A 25,797-nucleotide genomic window follows, 5' to 3' on the forward strand; every position below is an offset into this window, starting at 1 on the left:
TTAATTAAAATTTAACTGAATTATAATTGAGTTACTGAAACATTAGCTGTCTTACCCATTTTTCTTTTGCTAGCATTATTAGCTTTTTTTAGTTTTTTTTACAAAACTATATGATTTAGAAATAAAAATACTCACAAGTCTGTGCACAGTCATAAGACATTTTCCTTTTTTCTGACCAACTTTAAATTTTTAATTGATCATTTTTTATGATAATACAATCGTTAAATTACTAATATTTTTATGAATATAAGTAAAATAATTAATGTTACGTTATTATATTACATTAATAAAATATCAATAGATAATATAAATTTAGAAAACTACTTTTTTGGTTATTTTTAATAAAAAAAAATGAATAGAATTTGTACGATTAATACATATAATTTTTGTGTTGCTTATATCGTAGTTTGGAAAATATATATTGAAAATATCATGATATTTTCAAAATTAATATGATATATATCGTGATATGTATCATGATATATTAGACTAATATATATTGGTCAACCCTGGTCATGATTCTTAAATTTTTATTAATAATAATTCTTTTATATGTTTTAGCACACTGAATCTAGGAATAACCTATATCTTCATAATCATATCATCAGAGGATTTTTTGTTGAAAAAGAACTTCTGCATTTCTAATTTTACTACCCATTCTCCTTGAAATTCACGGTAGACAGTTTGACTCTATAAATTATATTTCCATCAGAAAATATAACTCTTCTTATTGTCTTGTACTGCCATTTATTTTTCACAATGCTGCAAGCACAGGCTGCTCAATGTAAATTTAGTCAGGGAAAAACAACAACAGGGTTCGTACGCTCCTTCAAAGCTCCTCCAATACTGCTTCATTTAGGAAATTCTTTTGAAGCGCCCTTCAAAGTCCTTCATTTTGGTATTAACTCCTTCAAAACTCTTTCTTAGTTCAAGACTACATAATCTTCTTCTATGACAATAGCTTAAAATATTTCAATCGACAACTTCGTCACAAGGGTGATTGTATAAGGGCAATTTTAATGTAAATTCGTATATTTGTTTCATAAAGATGTGATTTACATAATGATCATAGAAGTCATAAAAGTTGAAGGTGAAAATATTATTAGATGACTAAGACGTTTCCTAAATGAAGTAAAACATGCTCCAACGGTGCTTGGCTATTTTTTCAAGTTTTATGATTTTTGTTTTTCTTCCCACCACACTCTCAGCAGCAAAAGTCAGGTTGTCTAATTATTTAAATATTTATAAATACATACCTTGATGTACTATATTAAGTGAGTGTGTTAAAAAAACCATTGTTTAGTAAATCACAGATATGATATTGTAAAAAGGGTCATCCACAAGGGATGTCATTCCTTGCGGGGGAGACGGGTTCGTGAAATTGTGATAAGGGGAAGAGAGAGGGTGACGTCACAGTTATTGTAACAATATGTTTATAAAAAATATGACAGGCTGACAAGAGGAGGATTTACGTGAAGTGTGACGCTTTGTGACAAGGGGGAAGGCGGTCAAATATGTTGGAAAAAAAAACTGAAACATCATTAAATGACAGCCAGGGTTGGCAAGTTTTTGCCGGGGGTGGAAAAAACCATGGAAAAAACCACGGTTTTTACCGCCTGGCAAAAATAGGTTTTTGCCAGTTTTTGCCCAAGTGGCAAAAATAGATTTTGTTTTCACAACTTACGGACAGTTTTTTTTCTTTTTATATAAAAGTAAAAGCATGAAAGATTTTGATAAAATTTTAATTCAATTATTTTTATAGTTTAAAAAAAATTTAAGGTTTAACTTACTTTTAAACTTATGGAGCATTTTTACTTTTAAATTTTTAAACATTAACATAAAATTTCAGTTAGAAACATCTAAGACAAATAATGAACTTACAATGAAAATGTAATTAGCTTGTTTATTATAGTATTTTTTACAGAATACTAAATATCTGTATAAAGTATACTTAATCAAGATGCAACTATAAAATAAAAGAAATAAAAGTTGGCTCATTCTGAAAAAATTATTTTAGCAAACATTTAAAATCTTAAGTTTTCCAATCCCAACATTTGTTTTTAATTTATTTTTCACCTTATAAATTAGAAGTAACATAGAGAGACATAACTAAAATATTAAAGTGCATTATTTATATTATATTGTCACTATTTCAAGATTAACAATATAATGCTACTTTATTTGCAATTAGGTTTTTGCCGTTTTTTCCATTTTTGCCGGTTTTTTCCATTTTTGCCATGGTTTTTTCCACTGTCCCGGAAAAAATACCTTTTTGTCGGCAAAAAACCCAACCCTGATGACAGCCCAATAGTACTCCTGGGTCATTCCGTATCAAATCAACACAGTGATCAGACCTCACCCTCTCAGGTTTTGATGAAATTTGGTACAGAGTTTGTCTTTCTGTAGACATAATAAAATATAAAATTTTTTTTGAAAAATATGCAACGGTTTTGAAAATACAGCGCTGTAAAACTACCAAAAAGGGGTCAAAAACGTGAAAGAACCAATTTTCAAAATGACCTGGAATCTTTTCTAATTAAGATAGAGAGTTGAAACAAGTTTCATTTGAAAGCATTTTTAATGACCTTTTCAATGATATGCAACATGATTAGGTCTAAAAAAAAATATTTTAGTTAAATTTGAATTAAATTTTAAAATTTAAATTTCTCAAAATGCGCGTCTTCAATTTTTTCCAAAAATTTTTTAAAAAATGCTTATACACTACTCAAATGGCTGTAGAAGTTTCAAGATGGGCTTATAATGGGTTCATGTTTAAAAAAATCATTGAATAAACAACTATTGGATCTACAACACAATTATAACATATAATATAACATGGTTTTAGTGTTAATAAAATATTTATGCATAAAAAATGAATAAATTATTATAAATGTTTATTCAGTGCTGACTAAAATGTCTGAATGAATTTGAAAGTGGGCTTATAAGTGGTTCATAATAAAATAAATCATTGAATAAAGCAGTGATAGCACAAAATAGGTATTAGATAACATGCTTTAAGCTCTCAGAAATAGAAGGAAAAAATTAATAAAGCCTACTGTAATTATTTTTCTAGCAAATAATTTATTTTGTATTAATTTTAAATATAATTATTACCAGAACATACCTTTACTTGAAAGTTTTGAATACTTCAATAACTTGTAGAGTTTCAATTTCTTTGATTTCTTTAGTTCCAGGACAAAAAGACCATTTTCCCAAATAACATTCTATCGATGCAGGATTACATATAACTTTAGCTATGCTATGTTTATAAGTCTTCAGCTTACCATCAGTTAACAAATCAAGTTTTGCATTCTCAATCATCAGCTTTACGTTTTGATGGGTGGTGCATACACAAACCGTGTGAGTTCCACTCTGGCCAGCTAGTACACAATTTTTCGGCCTTAGTTCAGCAAATTTGGAGAAACTTATCTTAAAGTTGGGATATTTATCTTCATAAGATCTATACGCCTCCATCAAATTACAGAGAATCAACCGTTTGAATATTTTTACTTTATCCCCATTTTCGGTGCGAATAGATATACAGTCTTTCATTCCTGGTAATATTCTACTAATTTCATCACTTTCATAGAAAGCTCTTATATTATCTGCAATTTTAGGAGGAAGACTTTTCCCTGGTTTTTGATTTGGGCTGGCCAGGATACCTTTATCTTGTAAGAGTTTTTTTGATTTTCTTACCATGTAATTAGGAGCATTGAATTCCTGCATAATTTTTCATATACTCCATGACTCAGGCAGGCAGGTAAGTATCATCAATTTGTTAACATTAGAAGAAGAATTTGAATTTAGTTTTCAAATTATTTAAAAGTGTTTCTTCAGCTGTTTCAGACTCACTCTCAGAAGATGTTGCAATATTAGTAAACAGTTTGCATTTTAATGCAGTACTAATCTTGTTCATCTTATTTGCTGAATAACCTTCGTTTTCTGATTTCCTTTTATCAATCGGAGACTCTCCCAATTCTTGTAAAGACACATTTAAGGTTTCAACAATTTCTGACTTAGGGGCAAAATTTGGATCACAACTTTCAGAACATCCACTATCTTCAATATGCTGGCCTGAGTCTTCATTTTTCCTTAAAAGAGACAATTCTTTTCTGCAAGTATGGCAAATTTTAGCATTTTCTGGAACTCCACTAAGTATTCTGTCATCCAGCCTGCAACTTCACGTAATTTCTTTTTGTCTCTAACGCAGTGATTATCCTTGTTAAATGGATTGAAACACTGTGCAGTCAAGTATCTTTGATCAGCCATATCTTAAATTTTACATAATATTTACATTTTACCCTATACAGTAAAACCTGTAAAGTTGACCACCCTTGTAAGTTGACCACCTGTCTATGTTGACCGCTTTTGTCAGGAACGGAATTAGCCCTATGAACGGAATTAGCCTTATATAATGAAGGAAAACCTCTGTAACTTGACCACCTCTCTATCATGACCACCTGTCTATCTTGACCACTAATGTACGCCAAATTTGGTCTGGAGTATTGTAAAACACCCTTTGTAAGTTGACCACTTGGTTTATTTTTTAAAACTTTCTTCAGCATATTATTTTATTTTATTATTTATTTATTTATTATAATAATAATTTTTTTTTTTTTGATAGCTTTCAAAGAATGTTTTTAATGCTTTGATGACATACTAGCAATTTAATAACTAAACAGCAGCATAAAGCTTATGCTGCTCTTTATTCTCCAAACTTGTTTTTCATTTGTTGTTCTATTTGAGATAGCTTTTTTACTCTGTTCAATGAAAATAGGTGTCAGTAGAAAAGTTCGAAGTCTTTTTCTTTCAGTTGCAATATGTTGTGGCAACACAGGAATTGTGCTAAAAAGAGCAGGCCCGGATCTATACATTTTGGGTCTCCCTGCAACAAAATATGTTGGACCCCTCCCTAGTGGTCAGCAGTGTCTATTTGTAAAGCGAATAAGCCTTAGTGCTGGTTTTTTTTTTCTCTATTTTTTCAATTTCTAGGGCCGTTAGCTCCTTTAAGGACGCGGGCCCCACGCCCTGCGGGTACGCAGATCCGGGCCTGCTAATGAATAATGAGTAAAGTTACATGTTTCTGGTGCAAGGGATTAAGAGATAGGACATTTAAATTTTGCCTTTATGAAATGGGAGAGTCGAGCTTGTTGCTATTTGTGCTATAAGTTTTACATAAAAAGGCTTCAAAAAGAAAGTTAGTGGAACTTGAGATTAAATAAAAGGTATGAAGTATTAAAAGTAATTGAAAATGGAGAAAGCCAGAGAAAATTAACTGGCATATATGGAATTTCTAAAACTACAGTGTCTAATATAGTTAAAAACAAGAAGAAAATGGCAAAAGTATTAGAATAGTATTTTTAATTATTGTTTCGCTTTCAATAATGTTAAATAATGAAAGTGCAGTTGAACAGAAAGAGTAAGAGTGAATTCCTCAAAAAAAAAAAAAAAACGTGGTGCAAGAAATGACAAAAAATAAAATAAACATTATCGCCCTTTATAAGTTGACCACCTGTCTAAGTTGACTGCCAAAGTACTGCACCGCGAGTGGTCAACTTACACAGGTTTCACTGTATTTACAAAAACTTAATACTTAAACAACTTTTGTGATTACTAAATACATTAAATTTGGTATATGTACAAAATAATAAGAATTTTAAAATAATAGGAATTTTAAACTAAAATTTCCTTGTATTCACTATAATACTGCAGTCAACAAAAACTCAATATATTCCCTATCTCTTTAACACACTCCAATAAAACACACATCTGACTTGGGGCTGATCAGAATTGACACTGAGCTTAAAACTAGGAACTGTGGTGATATACAAAATCTATCCAGACATGCATATTATAATGAAGCCCATATGTCAGACCTACATATAGACCGGGATCTGAAGGGGGTTGAGCATGCATGGAAAGGCTGACGCAATATTATTTCTGATTATTGTTACAGGCACGATGGTGATTATGAAACCACATGTCGTCCTCCCCCTGGGTGGTCGACAACCCCGGGGGAGGGGGGAATGCAGTGGGGGCAACCGTTTGCTAAAACAGTCATAACGCGCGAACTATTTGAGATAAAACACTGAAAAAAGTGGCAATCGACGCAACAAAACAAAGGTTTCATAAAAGCTAAAATATGATTATGGACCAATCTTTGTTGGTTTCTGAATAAAATTCCATTTTTCGCAAACAAGCAAAATTTTTGAATAAAATGCGCAAAAAAAACTTTTTTTGACTAAAATAAATTTCAAATCAAAATTGTTTGATTTTTCTTTCAAATAAAGTCCAAAATATCATTATTCAGTTTGTTAAAATCATTTAAGTACTGTTAACGCGTTGAAAAACAAAATGGCAGTAGCAAGCTCGAACATGATTTGCATTATAGTTCAGGATCTGAAGGGGTATTTTGAGCATGCATGAAGACGTGACGCAAAATTATTCCTGATTAATGTCACAGGCACTATAGTGATTATGAAACCACATGTCTTCGCCCCCCTGGATGGTCGACAACCCCGGGGGAGGGGGGAAACCGTTTGCTAAAACACTCATAACTCGCGAACTATTTGAAATAAAACACTGAAAAAAGTGGCACTCGACGCAACAAAACAAGGGCTCCATAAAAGCTAAATATGACTATGATCACATCTTTGTTAATTTCTGAGTAAAATTCTATTTTTCGCAAACAAGCAAAAAATTTGAATAAAATACGCATTTTTTTTTCAAATTATTAAATTATTTAACTGTTTAAGGAACCAATAAAATCTGAAATATCATTATCCAGTTAGTTTAAAATTACTTAAATATTATCAAAGCTTTGAAAAGTGAAATAAAAGCAAGCTCAAAAAGCATTTGAGGTAATTCACAAAAGGAAAAAAAAAACAAGTTAGAGGAATGTACATTGAAGACTCGACTAAACCAAAGTAAATTTTGTGGCTCTCCTGTTTTGGCGGTTTTATTTCGTAATATTATCAAAACAATGTCCCAGTTAAGTAATTACTTAACCTTTAACGCATTGTAGCTGCTTAGTATGGGTCACAATGGCACTTTTTAAAAAATTAAAACATTCAAGTTTGCAAGTACGAAGTAATTACGGAAGGGATAAATGATCAGGATAACCCTTTTGCAGATTTTACACCTGAGTTATGAAACATAATGAGCGAGGCTATTTCCACATAAACCGCATCTAAATTTCAGTGGAACATTAAAGAAAATGTGAATAGTCTCTTATCCAGAGAAGTCCTTCAATGGCAATGTCTTCATTAGCGACTGCAAACAGCAAAAGAAAACGAAGAAAACATTTAACCCTGGAAACGTTAGCTCAAAAGTGATGTTAGTACATCTAAAAATTATTCCCATACAATAAGCCCAATGCTAAGTTAGGTTCATCAGAATGGTTCACTGAAGCAAAGCGCGCGGTCCGATTTCATGAATGTAATTGAAAATGATACTTCTGGCAGCAAAACTCTGGAAGAAACACCCTATTTTAAGAACAAAGTTCAAGTTATCGATGGAATGACTCTGGTCTATAATGTCCCAAACACTACTTTCAAATGCAGCAAAGATTTTGCAGGTCTCCAAATAAAAAACAATAAAAATTTTTCTCCAATAGTCAAACTACAAGAGTGGACCTTAAACACGATTGGTACATCTCACTGTCGTTTTCATAACTTGAAAACCAGAAGTTCCGGAAAGTACATTACACACACGCACAATAATTTCTTGTCATTTCCATCAGAAATAAATATAATTCCAGCTCTTTACCATGCTCCTGCAATTCTTCCCAACACGTGCTAAGAAGTATTGCTCAACTCTACTATTGAATCAATTCCCCTGTACCTTAGCAGTGCCTTTAGATGTAACCAAGTTTGGGTTTCACTTGAATGAAAATAAAACAATAAAGCCCCACACCTTATGATGCAGCCAATGTTACCAGAGAGTTTAATTCCACCCTGTGCAGGCAAGAACTGTAAATAATCTTGTAATTTTTTTTATTAATAATTCATCTTGCTGTAAATACTGTGCTTTTAAGGCTAAAGCAAAAACCCATAAATTACAAAATACTCGGAAGAGAATGATTCAATAGAACAATTACAAGTCAACAAAAAAAAAAAGAGTATGATCCAGCTTTCAAAATTTCTGATATATTAATGCTTTATGTATGCATATTGATGTTCTACAATTATTTTTTATTATGCATTATTTTACTAATTTTATTTAATTAGTTTTTTTAGAACTCTAGTGTATAATTTTATATTTATATTCGTTTTCATAAAAGCTCAAGCTTCTCATTTTTTATATTTATTTAGTACATATTATTTCTTGTATCATTGTTCTTTGTTGAGTAAATTATAAAAAGCAATATCCGCAAAACAATACCCGCAATATTCTTTTGTGCAAATTGAAAACACAAATTAATAGAAATAAATTAAAATTATATTTGAATTAAAACTACTCTGGGCCTGGTTCCCTAGTTCTTCTCAAATTTAAAGCAGTATATAACAAAATTAAAGCCATAGTTGAATACTTTGCAATTAGAATAAGTTTGTAAACTGAAGAATGAATAGTTCGTCATAAGAATAATAAGGCTATTTTTTTTCTCCTTAGCATACTGCCGTTTTATTCAATGCGCTAACTTAGACAAGTGCTTGCATTTTCTATTTCGCTTTTTAACGCTCACGTTGGTAGTAATTAAGTAGTTTTAAACAAACTGAATAATGAAGTTTCAGGTTTTATTGATTCCCTGAACGGCTAAATAATTTAAAAAAAGAACTTATCTTTCAAAAAAAAAAAAGCTTTTCGTATTTTATTCAAAATTTTTGCATGGCTGCTAAAAAAGGAATTTTAATTAAAAACCAACAAAGATAGGACCATAAACATGTTTAGGTTTTTCAAGCCCTTGTTATGTTGCATCTTTGGCCACTTTTTTCAGTGTTTTATTTCAAATAGTTCGCGAGTTATGAGTGTTTTAGCAAACGGCTTCCCCCACTGCTTTCCCCCCTCCCCCGGGGGTTGTCGACCACCCAGGGAGGCGAAGACATGTGGTTTCATAATCACTATAGTGCCTGTGACATTAATCAGAAATAATTTTGCGTCAGGTCTTATATGCATGCTCAAAATACCCCTTCAGATCCTGAACTATAATGCAAATCGTGTTCGAGCTTGCTACTGTCATTTTGTTTTTCAACGCATAAACAGTACTTAAATGATTTTAACAAACTGAATAATGATATTTTGGACTTTATTTGAAAGAAAAATCAAACAATTTTGATTTGGAATTTATTTTAGTCAAAAAAAGTTTGTTTTGCGCATTTTATTCAAAAATTTTGCTTGTTTGCGAAAAATGGAATTTTACTCAGGAAACCAACAAAGATAGGTCCATAATCATATTTAGCTTTTATGAAGCCCTTGTTTTGTTGCGTCGATTGCCACTTTTTTCAATGTTTTATCTCAAATAGTTCGCGAGTTATGAGTGTTTTTGAAAACGGCTCCCCCACTGCTTTCCCCCCTCCCCCAGGGTTGTCGACCACCCAGGGGGGCGACGACATGCGGTTTCATAATCACCATCGTGCCTGTAACAATAATCAGAAATAATATTGCGTCAGCCTTTCCATGCATGCTCAACCCCCTTCAGATCCTGGACTAATATGCCAGATGTAGCTGAATATAAACAAAGCTCTATTCCTTCTTGTTTGGTTATGCCTAATGAAACCTTATGGAGATCTGGTAACTAAATTTATTACTTTTTTCATCTTTCTTTCTCAACTATGTGAGGTCATCTTAATGACTACCAAATAGCTCACACACTCCCCCCACCCCTTTTTTTAAAATCTAGCAAGTTAACCATTCAAATAATTGATAACTTGGTTTTAATCAGTTGTATATATATATTTTTAAATAATAAGCAAGCATGCCTCAAAATTATTTTCATTACATTTCATAAGGTTTATATTTAAAAAATTTTAAAAGCATAAAAATTACTTAAACCAAAATATTTATTGTCTAAATTTCTTACATTAATTTATTTTAAAAAATGGAGTAATGATAGATTTAAAATTTGAGGTTATGTGACTGACAAACTTTTACCCACATTTACCAGTTCAAGTATGCTTTAACAGGCAGCCCTGCCATTTAGGGAAGGTCGGGGTGGAGTGATATTCCTGAAATAGGAAGATTAACCAACTTACATGAAAATGGATGTGGTTTTTGCTGTTTCTTGGTGTACTTTACATTGAGTATCAAAATGAAGAACCTGACAAGTAAATAAATAAAAAAAAATACAGTTAAATGGACTGCAAAAACTCTTAGAATCAGCTGCTTTGCATTTAACTAGCAAGTAAAACCGAATTAGTTTCATCCCTTTAATAAATATTTTCTGGTACTGAAACCATGCTATATTATACGGTGTAATTGTGATGTAGATTCAGCAGCGTTTTATTCAGATATTTTTTTCAACATGAACCCATTGTAAGCCCATCTTCAAAACTGTTTAATATTTTTCAAAAAAAAAAAAATTATATTTTATTATGTCTACATTAACACTATCTCTGTACCAAATTTCATCAAAATCTGAGAGGGTGAGGTAAAATTTTGTCAAAAATTGTGTTGATTTGACGTGGAATGACCCTCCTTCAAAATCTCATTTTACTCCTTCAAAACTCCTTCATTTTATTTCTGAAATTGAGTATGAACCCTGCAAAAACAATGTCCATTTATTTGTAAAAACATTAATTTTTCAAAGCCAGGGGGTGGGGGCTGTGATAATTGAGCCCCTGATCGCATTAATGATGGGCTTGAATGCTTTTGTTTTCTGGCATCATAACTGCTTCATTTAGTCAGCAGAGAGTGTCCTGTGGTTAAATGTATTCCCTTTCAATTCAATATGTTTTTTAAAAATGAAATGTATAACTAATTATAAATATTAAACAGGATCTTATTGAACTCTTGTGGAATCTTACGATATTTATGGTGTTGTAGAGAAACGTGAAAACTAGAATTTCCCCCTTCAAAACCAGAGTTTGATCTATCCTTAGATAGAAGTAGTAGAGTAATCTATCTGCACTGATCTTCTTTTATCTGTGAATGTGAACAGTTTTGATGAAAGTTAAAGAATCCTGAATTTTTTTCTCTTAATCAAAAGTCAATTATACATAGAAACGATCTTATTTTATTGTACAAATCTCCTAAAACACTAAAATTAAAGCTAATTTTCGTGTGTAAAACCCAATTTCTAATTTATACGAGCATTGGATTAAATGAAAGTTGAAAGATAAAATAATAACAGAAGTTACATTTTTGCGCCTTCATACATCTTCATTCTTCAGCAATTAACTTGATTTGCAACATTAGGGGGGTTTCGTTTTGACAGTGTAATCAAGAGAAAAGTAAAAAATCAATCTACTTAACTTGAATGATTTTTACTGAAGCTAAAAAGACTAGGAATGATAATCAACAGACAGAAGAGATAACTTGATACTGATTTTACAGTGTTGCTGGTTACAACTTAGATTTGAAATAAATTTGAGGGAATTTAAGAACTCCAGAACGGAACAATGACCTATCTACACAGCCCTCAACCCCAGATCCCTTATGAGTTTCGTAGCAACCTTTAGCAGGGATCTGTCCAGGTTTTTTCACAGGGTCCGTTTTTTGTGAAAAATCAAATAATTTTGTGAAAAATCAAAAAATTTCGCAAAAAAAAAAAAAAATTTTTTTTGTTAAAACGAAATTTTAGAATTTAGAGGTGGCACAAACTGCATCAATTAAACTTAAAGTTGAGTGTTTTCCTCTTCTACGTCGAGAAAATCATTCTGGATTTTTTTTCAGATATTTGGCGGGGGGGGGGGGGGGGAGCATCGCTCTTGCAAGTATCAATATTTATCTACCATTCTGCATTATGTTAAATTATACTAGATATATTTCTGTACAGTACTTAAAATAATTGTAACAAAAGTATAAATAAATAAAATAAAATTCAGAATAGGGTTCAGCATTCACCTTTTTGACCCAAGACACTCTTAAAAAGGCCAGAATTTCGTTTAAAACTTATAAACTCCGTGATTTTAACAAAAATAAAAAGATATTTCAATTGTTTACCTCTTAACAATGCGTAATAATCATTAAAAATTCGAAAAATCGGATTCCCATAGCGGATGCAAAGAGATCGCAATTCTCAAAGTGAAGGCATCAAAAGTATAAAAACGGCTTGTAAAAGAAATATTTTTGATAAAATTATTTTAAAATTGCATTTTAGAGTCCTATGATAAACATATCATTAATATATGTGGACACAGTTGACCCAAAAAATAAAATAAAATCAACCATCTATTTAGAATTTTAATTTTTGACTCATAACAGAAAATGGAATTTTGCTTTAAAAACTTGAAATGAGAGTTCTAACAGAAATAAAGAGACTTTTCACTTATTTGAATCCTAATAAAGCGAAGTTAGCTTGAAAAAAGAACAAAATATGATTCTCATATCGGATGTTAAAAGATTGCATTTTTCAAAATGTAGACATCTAAAGAAAAAAAAAAACTGTAATTAAAAGAGTTTATTTAAAGTTAATCATCCTTGTCAGCATTGAAAAATCAAAACCCATATAATTTTCTCCCAAAATAACAATTAAACATAGCACCGCACCATAAAAACGCAAATATTGACAAGCTGGCAAAATGATGAGAATATTTTCTAATCAAGTCATTATAAAGGTTCAACGCCAGAGGCTAAGTGGTGATAATTTTGAAGTTGGTAACACTATCTGAAGCGATCATATTTTTTCCTCACCCTTACTATCCCTTTGCAGTTCTAAGTTCATTTCGCAGATATATATTATTATTGTTTATTAAATCATGAACGGAGAAATTGCTTACCAATGCCTTTTCAGAAAAGTTTACAAAAACTCCGCTGCTAATTAGCTGTGATAAAACAAACAACCATTATATTTATTTGGCAGTAGCAATTATTTATTGCTTGCAGGAGCATCCCAAGAGTGGCGATTTTTTTTCCAAAATTAGCCGATTTTGTATAAGCTGATCCCTCTAATTTGACTTTAAAAAAAGTTCCAAAAATTATCGGTTTATACACAGAAATATGCGTGATTTTGCTTTCAGATTTGCTCTTTCAATAAACAATTTGACAGATCCGATCTTGTTTATCAGAATTTTGTGAAGGGTCCGTTTTGTTTGATCGAGATTTTGTGAAATGTCCGTTTTGGTTGATCGGATTTTTGTGAAGGGTCCGTTAACGGACCCAAATATCCTTTGGCCAGACCGCTGTTTAGTGAACGTAATTTTCTCCCTTTATTTTCTTTTTTCAGGAGACAAACAGTCTGAAATGGAAGAAAAAAATCTATGAATGTGTCGAAAAAAATTTCATATGTAGAGATTTTTTCGATACATAGAAACAATTTTTCTATCTAATGAACATAGAAATTTGCTAGGATTTCAATATATAGAAAATTTACATATGTGGAAATTCGATATATGGAGGTTCGACTCTACTTGTTTTTTAACTAGTATGCTTGTTTATGAACCAGATAAGCTGCATTTTAGAAATGTATCAATTTTGTCTCACAGGTTTTTTATGAAATTTTTTAATTTGTGTTTGTGAGTTACAATTTTACTAAAAATAGGGAAGCTGTGTTTTCATGATCAAAATGCACCAGTATCAAAAATGTGCAGCTTATTTTGTACTTTAATATTTTGTAGTTTAAATGCAATCTGCTACGCATTTGAATAACTAATATTACTTAAGCTAGGACTGGGCGATGCATCGCCAAAAACCGGTGTGTTATCCTACATCGTTAAATCAGTTTAGAATTTTTATCTAAACCGATGCATCAATATTGCTCCGATGTGCTGACATCGATCCATGGTTGCTGCCGTTTTAATCTATAATTTTTTTCACACTAATGTAAATTGGCAGTGTGTCAATCCCACCTGGTTTAACAACGAAGGTGCAAAGAGTTTAGGGATGCACCCGATAGTGATTTTGCCGTATAGCGGATACCGGATATCCGATGCCCCCTTACCAACCGGATTCAGATATCCGGCATTTCGATTGCATTGCATGTTTGCATATTTTTCTACAACGGCGGTTCAAAACAATAAATCAAACTAGTTCCACATATCATTTCTTTAAAAACATGTTAAGTACATTCAAATGTACTTTTTTAGAGCCTTTATATTTTAATTTAGGAATTGTGCGATATATAAAACGAAAAATTAAAATATTGTTTTATTTCGGCAGATTTTTTTGAAAGAGAGAAACTTTCGGCAAAAATTATTTCTGTATGTAATGTACACATGGTTTAAACTTTTAATTATTCATTGTTGAAATCTTAACGGTCGTATAATGAGTCGTATTTGTTATTAGATTTGCATGACGTGTAGAAATTTTTTTAAACTTCATCATAAAGTAATACATTTTCTTGTTTCCAATTTAGAAATAACAAAAAATAAAACTTTATTTTGAAATCATTTTTATTACAGATAATACACGTGTAAAATTTTTCTAACATACAAGTTAAAAAAGAAAATATTAAAACAGGGCCAGTTTGACTCAAAAATAAATAAATAAATGTAAATATTCAACTTAAAATTTTACTTTAATTCCAGAAATAAAGGTACATTTTCTCTAAAGATGCAAATTAGCCTCTTAAATACAGGGGTGCCCCCCCTAAGAGCAAGGGTCCACCCCCTAAACACCATAAATACCCCCCAAATAGAAAGCCCCCCCAAAAAAGCGAAAATACTCCTAAAACATCCCCCCCCCCCCAAGGTGGGTAACCCAGTTAACAAAATAATAAACTTATGCTAAAATAATCAACTGAAAATTTTACTTTAATTCCAGAAAACAAAGATTCACTCTCTCTAAAGATGCAAATTAGCATCTTAAAACCCTAAACACCGTAAATACCCCCCAAATAGAAAGCCCCCCCCCCCAAAAAAAAGAGAAAATACAGCCGAACCTTGATATCTCGAACCTCCTTGTCTCGAAACCCTTGATGTCACGAAAAAAATTCTTTCCCCTGCATTTTCTATAAAAACCCCAATGAATTTTCCATAGTTATCTCGAAATTTATTTTTTGAAACCCTTGATATGTCGAAATTTTTGCACAAAAGCAAGTTTCAGTTGTCGTTTTTCTTAGGCAATTTTTGTAGTAAAAACTTCCAGGGACCAGTTATCATCTCTCTTGGAATCTTTGATTAGGGGATTAAAGCAAGATAACAGGGAAGTGTTGGTATGAAAGGTGTGCTGTGTTTTCCCCAGAGTTTAGAATCTTTGTGCATTTCTCTCGAACATATTTTCCACTTTGAGGAAAGGGGGTTGATTTTTCGCCAGTCAGATTTCAAGTGCAAACGGAAAATGCGTTCCTCATTTTCATCATTCTGCTTTTTTAACTCCTACAAAATGGCTACTGAAAACTTTTTTGAATGTGGGGAGCTACTAGTTGAAGATGAGGATTTTTAAATTTTTAGGTGAAAAACCAAGTGAAGTTATTGTTCGTTTCAAAATCTCTTCCTGTGCACTTTCGACAATTATAAAATTTCAAATCTAGTTAAATATTGAAGACTACTTTATTGATCGTAATTCAAAGTGGTCTCATATTACATGTATAAATGCATATAGCGTACGTGTATGTAATTGTAAGAATTTCTAGTGTAATTTTTTCAAAACCTTGATAACTCAAAAACTCGATATCTCGAATTTTTTTCCTGTCCCGAGAGATTTGAGACATCGAGGTTGTACTGCACTCCTAAAACATCCCCCCCCCAAGGTGGGTAACCCAGTTAACAAATTAATAAACTTATGCTAAAATAATCAACTGAAAATTTTACTTTAATTCCAGAAAAGAAAGATTCACTCTCTCTAAAGATGCAAATTAGCATCTTAAATACAGGAGGGCACTAAATTTCAACTTACGCGAGAGGAGTAGTGGAATGCATTCCTCCCGCAAGTCGGAACTTGACTGTATTTTAATTTTCAACACGGCCGCTCCTCCAACTTCAAGAGCTTTGATATGAACCATTCCAAGGTCGACTTTTCTCTTCAGCGTGTTAAAGCAGAGAGAGTGAGAGAGGGAGGGAGAAATTATTGGCAACATACCGTCAGCAGATTCACGGAGGAGAGGGGGGATGACGCGGGGGAATGCCAGAAGCTAGGTTTGAAGAGGAATGGTCATTTTTGAAGCAGCAATTAAAAGAGAAAGCATCATCAAAAAGTTTATGAAACAGTGAAAGCTTTAACTGGAATTTTTGCAAAAGTAAATTCAAAATTAAACCCTCATTTCGTACCGGATAACCCCACACAGGGCTCATAGTCCTCCTATATCTCCTATAATTCCTATATTTTCACAATTTGTCAGATATTCTCCTATATTTCCTATATTTTCTCACTAACTCCTATATTTTTTTCGTCGAATGTTAAATTCTACCCAAAAAAGCAAAAACTTTTGATCATTTTTTCCCCTTCTTTCTCCCCTGCACTGTGCACTCTTACATCTTTAATGTTGGCATTTGTACTAAACTTCTGTTTGATTATTTTTATGCAAAAAACAAAATAGATTGTTTTACTTGCAACTTTAAAACTTGTTTTCAATTAATTCCTTTTCTTTCAATGAGTTTACTTTGTAATTTTAATAGTATAACATGTTAACTTAAAGTGTACTGCCGTAAAGTTTTTGAAAGCTTTTAATTTGTCACATATAATCTTATATGTCGTTGAAATGAACGGTCGTAGCTCAAACGGTTGTTTTTGAAAATGCCACGTACAGATTTTGGTACCAATTCAAATTTGGGTATTTCAAATGTTTTGAAGTTTGTAGCTTGCTGAAAAATGTAACTATCTTAATGGAAAAAGTAATTTTATAGGATTTTGTCTGCTTTTTTCAAATAGGTACTTATATTGTATGTAGATTTTCCGAAAATTTCAGAAATCGTTCTTCTCAAAAAAATTTTTTTTTGACTCGTTTTTTTTCTATCTACCAGGTTATAGTTACAAATTAGAGAGGATAATAGATTTATCTATGCTCCACTTAGGCTCTCTAACACCCCCTGTCGTTTGGCAGATTAGGTAAAATTCACCTTTTATTCATGTGTGCGCATATAAATACACACATTAACTGTAAGTTATGAATAATGCCGTTACAGTGAGCGCCGGGTAATTGAATCAGTCACTTTAATGAATTAATTCCTCAAAAGTGAAATGAAATCCAGTTTTAACGTTAAAAAATTGCTGAATATTTGAATCAAACTTGCCGCTCAAATGAATCAAGCCTATGAGACTGACCATTTCCCAAAAGCGTGATGCATTAGCGCAGTCTTTTTTTCCTTGTCTTCGTTTAGTAAAATTAGTTTCTTTTTCTGTAAATAGTGAAATGATGGGGATGCAGTTTTGTAACGATTTTCTCATGATATGTCCCACAAAACCAGTGAGACGAGAGAAACATGGAGCTGAATGGACTTTTCATCGTTAGTGTTAGCATTGAAGCAATAAGGTACCAATGCTGAGAACTATGGGTAGATTTATGACATTGAAAAGAGAATGTCCAAATTAGTTTTTACCTAGTTTTAGCAATCAATAAGATATGTATTTTTCAAAGTACATAAGCTAAAATCTGAGTTTTATAATTGCTTTTTCATACTGTTTTGGGAAAAATTCTTTAAATAATCAGAGAATGGATTATTTGGCGTTATACTTCTTATGATATCTCGTTTGACCAAAAATTTAATAAAGTTCTCTGAAATTGTATGATGAATTCCACTTAAAAAAAAAAAGAAGAAAAACACGCACACACAATTTTGCTTAATTGAATTAAAGTTGTCTTAAACAAACAGGATTCATATAAGTAACCATGTGTACAAAAATTCATTTGCTCTCACTTCTGTGACTCTTTTCATTGCTACGACTTCATGAATTCTGGAATTGTATTGATACTGGCTGTCTGTTTTTTATATTATTTAAGGCTCCAAACATACTACATGCTATACGTTTTTTGAAATTCCTATTATTTTTCTACCAAGCTCCTATATTTTTCCTTTTAAAATCCTATATATTTTGCTACCAAACTCCTATATATTTTACTATCTAACTCCTATATTTTTCCTCTTAAACTCCTATATATTTTTTTCCACTTGCTATGAGCCCTGCCCCACATCAACCCCGGATGTATCTCACATTTTTACCGGATAACTGCGGAATATCCTGCAAAAAACTGTCGGATATCCGGATCCAGAGTGGCTTGCCGGATCGAATACCTCATAGTTCCGGATAGTTAAAAAATCAGCCGGAGATACCGGATAGTTACCGGATATCCGGTGCATCCCTAAAAGAGTTAGACCTTCATTTCTACCAAAACATGTAAGAATTGCACATGTGTTCTTAGTTACAGATGAAAGATATGTTGATGATCTAGTAAGTTTATCGTATCACTGGCCAGAAAAACAACAAAAGTTAAAGAACAAAATAGCAACAAAAAATGCTTCATGTATTTTGGTGTTGAAAAAAGTGGAGTTCCTAGCACAGATGTCACACGGGTCGTTAACTCATATTGTCACCAACCCTCCCCCCCTTTTCAAAAAAAAAAAAAAAACCCAAACGTTGGGAAGACAAATATAAACTGCAAATCCATTTTATGTAAAATTTGACCTGGATGATATATGTAACCTCCCCCCCCCCTTTGCAATTTTGGGCACTCTATTTTTGTTAAATTTGTTAAATATAATTTAAGAGAAATAGGTGGACATTTTCAGAATTAAAGTACATATTTAAATTTTTTTTATAAACTATGAAATCCTCTTTGAGTGTCATCCTGTGTGGTCCCCCCCCCCCTCGAGCTACTGATTACAAAGGAAACTTTTTTAATTCAAGAATATAGGCTTTTGAATGGAGTGCATGACTTAGCATCATTTAGTTACATCTTTTTGCATTGAAAAAGCAGGCTCATTGTAATTTCAAAACTTGTCTTCCATATTTTTCACTAAATTGAGTTTTTAGCACTTCTTTATGATATAATGAATTTCTTTCTGGTGCTGAAATCCGTTAATTCGTATCTGGCATGGTACATAAGTTTTATACCTTGTATAAAATATCAATATGTCCCATAACATCATTTAAACAACCCATAATAAAAATGAAGAGGAAACAGTTTCTTACAAGTCATGTGGTAATAAAAGGTTGTACTTTCAAACCATTTTTGTTTACTTACAGTTGAGGCAAACCTAACCTGGTAGCATTGTGAAGGCTATGCAGATCTTAATACAGCATTAGGATACCACCAAGTTAGGTTTGCCCCAACTATAGAGCTGAAAAATTAATTTAAAAAGAATAATCTGAGCTCTCACAGTATGATATTTTAAAAAGAATAATTATTCTGAATTGAAAACAGTTCCAAAATTTAAATTTCAGGTTTTAAGCAAGGCTCAAATCCTTAAAAATGGAGTTGAAACACAGCTGAGAAGAGAGATTGAAATTCAAAGCCACTTACAGTAAGTATTTTTTGCACAAGTAATAATTCATGCTTTGCATTAAGTCTTTTAAAACTAATTTTGAACGTTTAGTTGGCGATTTTTTAAGTGTGCCAAAATGAAGAACTATTTGCAAATAATACAGATATTAAAAAAACATAGTCTTACAAACTGAATTATGTTGGTCAACAGGCTTTCATTTTTAAATAGCTTTTTATAAAATGAAAATCTTAACTATTTTATTATTCCATAAAATTTAAACTTTTATATTTTGTTGCATTGTTGGCGTTCATAGTACTATTATTATTACACTATAATGGCAAAAATTAACTACTTAATTCTTTAACAGACATGGTACCTTTTTTGTCATAGAAACCCTTAATGTTTGATCTTGACATTCAAAATTGTTATTTCTGTATTCAAAGGTACTCATTCTGAAACAAAAATGGTTATCCCATTCTTTTTTTTTAAGCATCACTAAATTGACACACATTCAGATCCGTACTTGATAAGATCAGCAAAATTCATTTTAAAAAAAAAGTCATATGTTTGGAATAAAAAGAAAAAGAAAATATCTTATTACACTTAAAACTAGATGTAGCAATCACAAAGTAAAGAAACTGAACTGTGTCTAAAATTTTTTGAATATCAATATAAAATCATAAATAAATGAACAGTTTGAAGAATATTCTTTCTGCCACGAAATGTTATGGACAATTTAAGGTGTTTTTAAAGCCTACAGGTGTGATTGTGTTCTGGAGTTTTAGTATTTTTTCATGTGTTAATACAAGAAATTATAGGGAATCCCAGCATTCAGTTTACCATGAAGAAGGAGAGCAGTAATCAGCTGCCTTTCCTCGACATTCTTGTGACAAAAAAGGAAGACTGGATGCTCCGCCACCAAGTGTACCGCAAGCTCACACACACAGACGGTTACCTTCATAAGAACTCAAACCACCACCCAAGACAAAAAATGGCTGTCATCAATACCCTTATGCACCGAGCAGAAAGAAGTCATTTGAAGGAGGAACTGAAACACCTTGAGCTAGCATTTCAAGCCAATGGATTCACTAGAGGAGAAATTAGAAGAGCCCTTCATCCCAGGAGGTCCCAAAATAACGAACAGAAGTCTACCCCATCTGAACCATTAGGGAAAGTATTCTTACCCTACCTACACAGTTACTGACTGAATTGGAAAACTCTTTGAAAAACACAACATCAAGACCATTTTCAAGCCCACCACTCAACTTAGGAATTGTTATTGCCGGGTGTAGGACCCCCGTGATCCTTTCTCCACACCTGGAGTTTACAAAATTCCGTACTCCTGTGGATCAGTTTATGTCGGAACTACGAAGCGCACCATCAAGACACGCCTTTCTGAGCATGTTCGTCACTGCCGTTTAGGAAACTATGTTAAGTCAGCCGTAGCCGAACACAGCCAACAAGAAGGAGTCCACAACATCAAATTTAAAGACACAGAAATCTTGGCTACAACATCTCATTGCTTTGCCCGTTTTCATCGCGAAGCTATAGAAATTTTCAAACACCCCTTTAATTTCAACAGAAAAGAGGAGAATTTCAATTTACCAAAAACATGGCACCCTACCCTTAGATCCGCTCGCCACAACAGTCTAAAACATACTGTGGTCTCATCCAATCAGAAACCATTAGCCACCACGGCTTGTGAATCCCATCCAATCAGGTACCAGGGTCACCCAGCGGCTTGAGAACGCCTCCCAATCAGGACCAGCAGCCAAGCAGCAGTTTGCTTAAATACCCGAGCTACCGAAGCCAGGAATCAGTCTCACCAAACTCAAACCACTGATGATGGCTGCAGCAAAGCAAGCCGAAACGTCTGGAATTTCTACTCCAATTAGACCACGGCCAATAAGCCCAGAAATGTTATCTCCCCATATTGACGCCGGCTGTGAAAGCCTTAAACAGTATTTAGCACATCGGACGTTGAAAAAAGCAATCATAATGAGTCATTATTAAAAACAGGTAGGCCTGCATGATATGTGCCTACACGTTGTATTGAGTCATCCAAAAATTAGTGTTGGTCTAACTATGTTTTAATAAGAGACGTACCGAGTAGCACTTTGGCCGAGTACCGAGTACTCGGCCTTTCATTACTTGACCGAGTACCGAGTTACCGAGTACTCGGCCAAGTTACCAAGTACCAATTATGTTTTAAGAAGAACCACCGACACGCATGTGATGAATTTTGAACTTATTGGAATAGTAGTATAGACCTCCTTGTCCATATAATAGTTTTTAAAACTAAATTCTTGCTGAAATGTAACTACGCATTATTTAATGTGCAACATTATACATATTAGTGTGATTTTATACAATACAGTTTTGGCCAGCTCTATGCCGGTTATATCCAGTTTTGTCCGGTTTTTGCTAGTGGCACGGCCAAAATTGGTTTTGTAACTACAACCCTGCTGCAGATACGTGTTTCTGCGTTACAAAGAACGTCTTTTTCAGTGCATAAAATGTGAGCCAAAGAATAAGGACATTCGACAAAAAAATCCGACTTTTGTCGGATGTCTTTAAATCCACGAGCTCACATTTTGTGCATTGAAAAAGGAATTCCTTGTAATGCCGAAACACGTGTCTGCACTGCTTTTAACGTTGTTTTATTTCCTTTTATTTTTTAAGAAAAGGTATTTTTATATTTCTTATAACTAATTTTTGTATGTAGCAAAAATCCATTTTTAATATAAAAATTCCATATTTTTATATTCCTATACTTACCTTTTTTGCAAAATTTTTAATAAGTTTTATTAACTTTGGGGACATTAAAATAAAGATTTATTCCGTTAAAGCGTTACAAACTTCATTATTCTCAAAATTTAAATTTGACTTGTAAATTTAAATTGTAAATGATTGCAGAACATTATGAACATTATACATGCTTGAGTATTTTATAAATTTTACTATCTGTCTTGGACAAAATTCAATTTTTTGCAACTACTTGGTATTGGCCGAGTACCGAGTACTCGGCAAATTGGCCGAGTAGTTACCGAGTACTCGGTACGTCTCTAGTTTTAATTCTTTCCTGATTAACAGTGTGTTTTTTAATGTGTCTCTAAAAATGAGTTCACGATGTTAATAATGTAACTATTTAATTTTAGCTTTATTTCATTTACCGTGTCATTGAAAACATAAAGGTGCGGTTTTTTGTGTTAAGAGCATTATAAATGAATAATTTTTTCTTAACTTAAAACCTCTCATTTAATTGCATTTCTTACATAATTTGTACATCTTGCAACGTATTTGTGGGCAATTTTTATGTTTCACAATGTGCCCCAAGCATGTCACTACTAGCCCGCTATGGAGCAAGTCAAGGCAAACTTAGAGGCTACACAAATACCATTTTATGTTGTAAAATCTTTGAAATTTTTCATAATTGTTTTATAAATAATCCTCATATAAATAATAACCGATGATAAAGTAACCCGCCTGTTTCAACAATGCAACTCGTATCATGCATGAAAATTTAAATATATGATTTGGTAGAGTTTAACATGCAGGGAAAGGCTTTATTGTGACAAGGTTGAACTCAATCAGGTGATTTAACTGTTTTGCTGGTAAGACTCATTTCAGGAGAATAAAGAAACATAAAAATGGTCAACAATGACCGCTATCTACTGGAGTTTAATGGTTAATCCACTGGAGTTAGGGTAAAAACTTGAAACTACCAAAATATCACCAAACAGGCCATGGCTGCATTCAATTGTAGAAGCAAATTTTCACCCGTCACACCATGATGGGGGACTTTCTACTTACTCAAGATTTACTCTGATGTGATGCACTAAATGTTTCATAACCTTTCAAATCTTACAGTAATATCAAAAATGCAGAAAATGTCACTAATAGTTCCGGTCTTCCCTCATGTTAATTATGTCAATTAGACAAGGTTCAAAAATATCATGATATTTTGATATATATCCTATATAGCTGTGGCACCCACTTTGGGAGCCCTTGCCTCAATTTGAATTTGCTGCTCTTCAGTGTCATAAGTTTGTTGGATTCTTTAAATTTCATTTCATTTTAATACATACCTGACAAATCATTATTATAGGCATCCAGGTGTATTACGTCTCTACACATATTTTTGGGATGACAAGAAAATATATTTGGTTCTTGAATATGCTGCAAGAGGAGAAGTATACAAAACATTACAGAAACTTGGCCGCTTTGATGAAAAAACCTCTGCAATGGTAAGCTTTTTTCTAATGTAAAAATCGTTGAAAGTATGTATAACTATTTTGAAGGAAGTGATACTAAAAAGAAGCAAAATTCCCACTGACCTTTAGAAACCCCCCAAAAAATCCTTGAACTATTCAATAATTTTAAGGGCCTCTAGTAAGAACCTAATTTTTGATATAATTTTTTCTTTAATGCCTGAAAAAGTATTAATTAGATCTTGGTGGAGGAAAAAAATATTTAAGGAAAACATTTTTGGAAAAGATTCTCATTTTGTCAGTATAGGTTTAAGTCTGTTGGAGAAACCTACATTCGTTGCTGTTTTAATCTCTTAGTTGTTTCAAAACGCTATGGAAGAAGGGGCACACCAATGGGAAGTCACTGTGACCTACTAACAAAGGTTCTTAGCCGACATTTTTTTCTGACGATTCTATAAATTTTTAGACTACGCTGCAAAATCTATTTAATGTCTCTTTTCATTAGATACATGTTTGTGTTCATGCTCGTATTTTATCATTCCGTAAAAATCCCATGGGGGGGGGTATAAGTAATATTCGGCAAATTAAAATATTACTCCCTCCTAAGCATTTAAGTTTGGGGCGCCTTTGTGTGGAAGGAAGCAAACAAAGAATTAAAGGTCTTTATGGAAAATATATTGATAAACAAAGTTTATCAGAAAATCACTCACAAAAAAAAGGGGGAAAAAAAACAATGCTTAAATCGTAAAATAGCAACAAAGATTACATTCACAAATTTAGGTACTTCGAGTCACTCCTTTTTAAATGCAAGAGAGAAGACGAGATTGCTTCCATAACCTCACATCTTTTTACATTGAAAAAATTGTCACTCCCCCCCAGGTGGGTGTCACCAGGGGGCTTTGCAAGAAAGCTTCTTTCTCTAAAACTACAGGTTTCAAAAATTGAATTCACATCATTTGATCAACATTAATTTGCTTAACATTAAAAAAAAAGAGCAAATTAATCTTTATTTTCAAAAAAAAAAAATATTTTTTTTTTTTTTTTTAAATCTCATTCTAAAAATCACAACAATTGTAAAACTAGAAAGTCTCTTGTCATGGTATGACAGGTGAAAATTTACTTCTACGTACATTTGAATGCAGTGATTGCCTGTTTGGTGACATTTTGGTAGTTTAAGTTAAATTTGGCAGTTTAATCCTAACTCCAGTGGATTAAACTCATAGAGTAAAGAAATTTACATAGAGAGACCCTGTCGATGGAAAAAAAGAGATGAAATAGTAGCCAAAATTATGGGATACAGCGGTGCAATGATGGATGGGGATATGATAACATGATGGCTTTGGCAGAATAGTTTTCACCAATCTTGCAAAGAGACTCGTAAAGCTACTGGTGGATTGGTTTGCATTTTAATTCATATTTTGATGCAATTTTAAAAATGTGCCGCATAAACTCATCAATATCTAAGATTAACAACCAATTGAGATTCAGTAGTGGAATGTTTTGAATCAAAAATGTATCTCAAGATATTTAGCAAGAAAGAAAGGATTTTGGGATACAGCAGTGCAACTTTCGGCTTCAATTTCTTAGTATAGCGGGGGCAATCTATGTAATTTCTTAAGCTATGATTTAACATTAATTCCAGAAGATAGCGGTCATTGTTGATCATTTTTACATTTCTTTATTCTCCTAAAATGAGTCTTACCAGTAAAACAGTTAAGTCACCGGATGGAGTTCAGCCTTGTCACAATAAGGCATTTCCCTGCATGTTAAACATTACCAAAACATATTATCAAATTATCATGCAGTGGCGCGAGTTTTATTGTTGAAACATGCGTGTTACTTTATCATCAGCTATTATTTATATGAAGATTTGATTTTCAAAAGAAATTTCCAATGTTGTATGTATCTTAGGTTTGCAATAAAATACAACTTGAAAATTTCATAAAAAATACAGGGTTTGTACGGGTCATGGAAATCCTGGAAAATCATGGAGAAAAATAACCAAATTTCAGACCTGGAAAAGTCGTGGAAAATTGAAATTCCCTTTCCAAGTCATGGAAATTTATTTGAAGTCATGGAAAAATGTCCTGACCAAACAGAAAGTAACGGTAGCTGAAAGAGCATTAGAAATC

At 32.6% G+C, this 25,797-nt stretch overlaps 1 protein-coding gene across 1 annotated transcript in view; it reads left to right on the forward strand.

Annotated features, from left to right (window-relative positions):
• Positions 1-23,701, forward strand: part of LOC129220389 (aurora kinase B-like) — a gene marked incomplete at its 3' end in the record, with an annotated part of 34,913 nt that extends 11,212 nt beyond the window's left edge. The window contains 2 exon segments of the mRNA XM_054854802.1: positions 19,414-19,493; positions 23,563-23,701. Of these exon segments, the coding sequence (XP_054710777.1) occupies positions 19,414-19,493; positions 23,563-23,701 (219 nt within the window).
• Positions 23,702-25,797: the final 2,096 nt, after the last annotated feature.

Source organism: Uloborus diversus, chromosome 4, assembly GCF_026930045.1.
Source record: "Uloborus diversus isolate 005 chromosome 4, Udiv.v.3.1, whole genome shotgun sequence".
NCBI lineage: Eukaryota > Metazoa > Arthropoda > Arachnida > Araneae > Uloboridae > Uloborus > Uloborus diversus.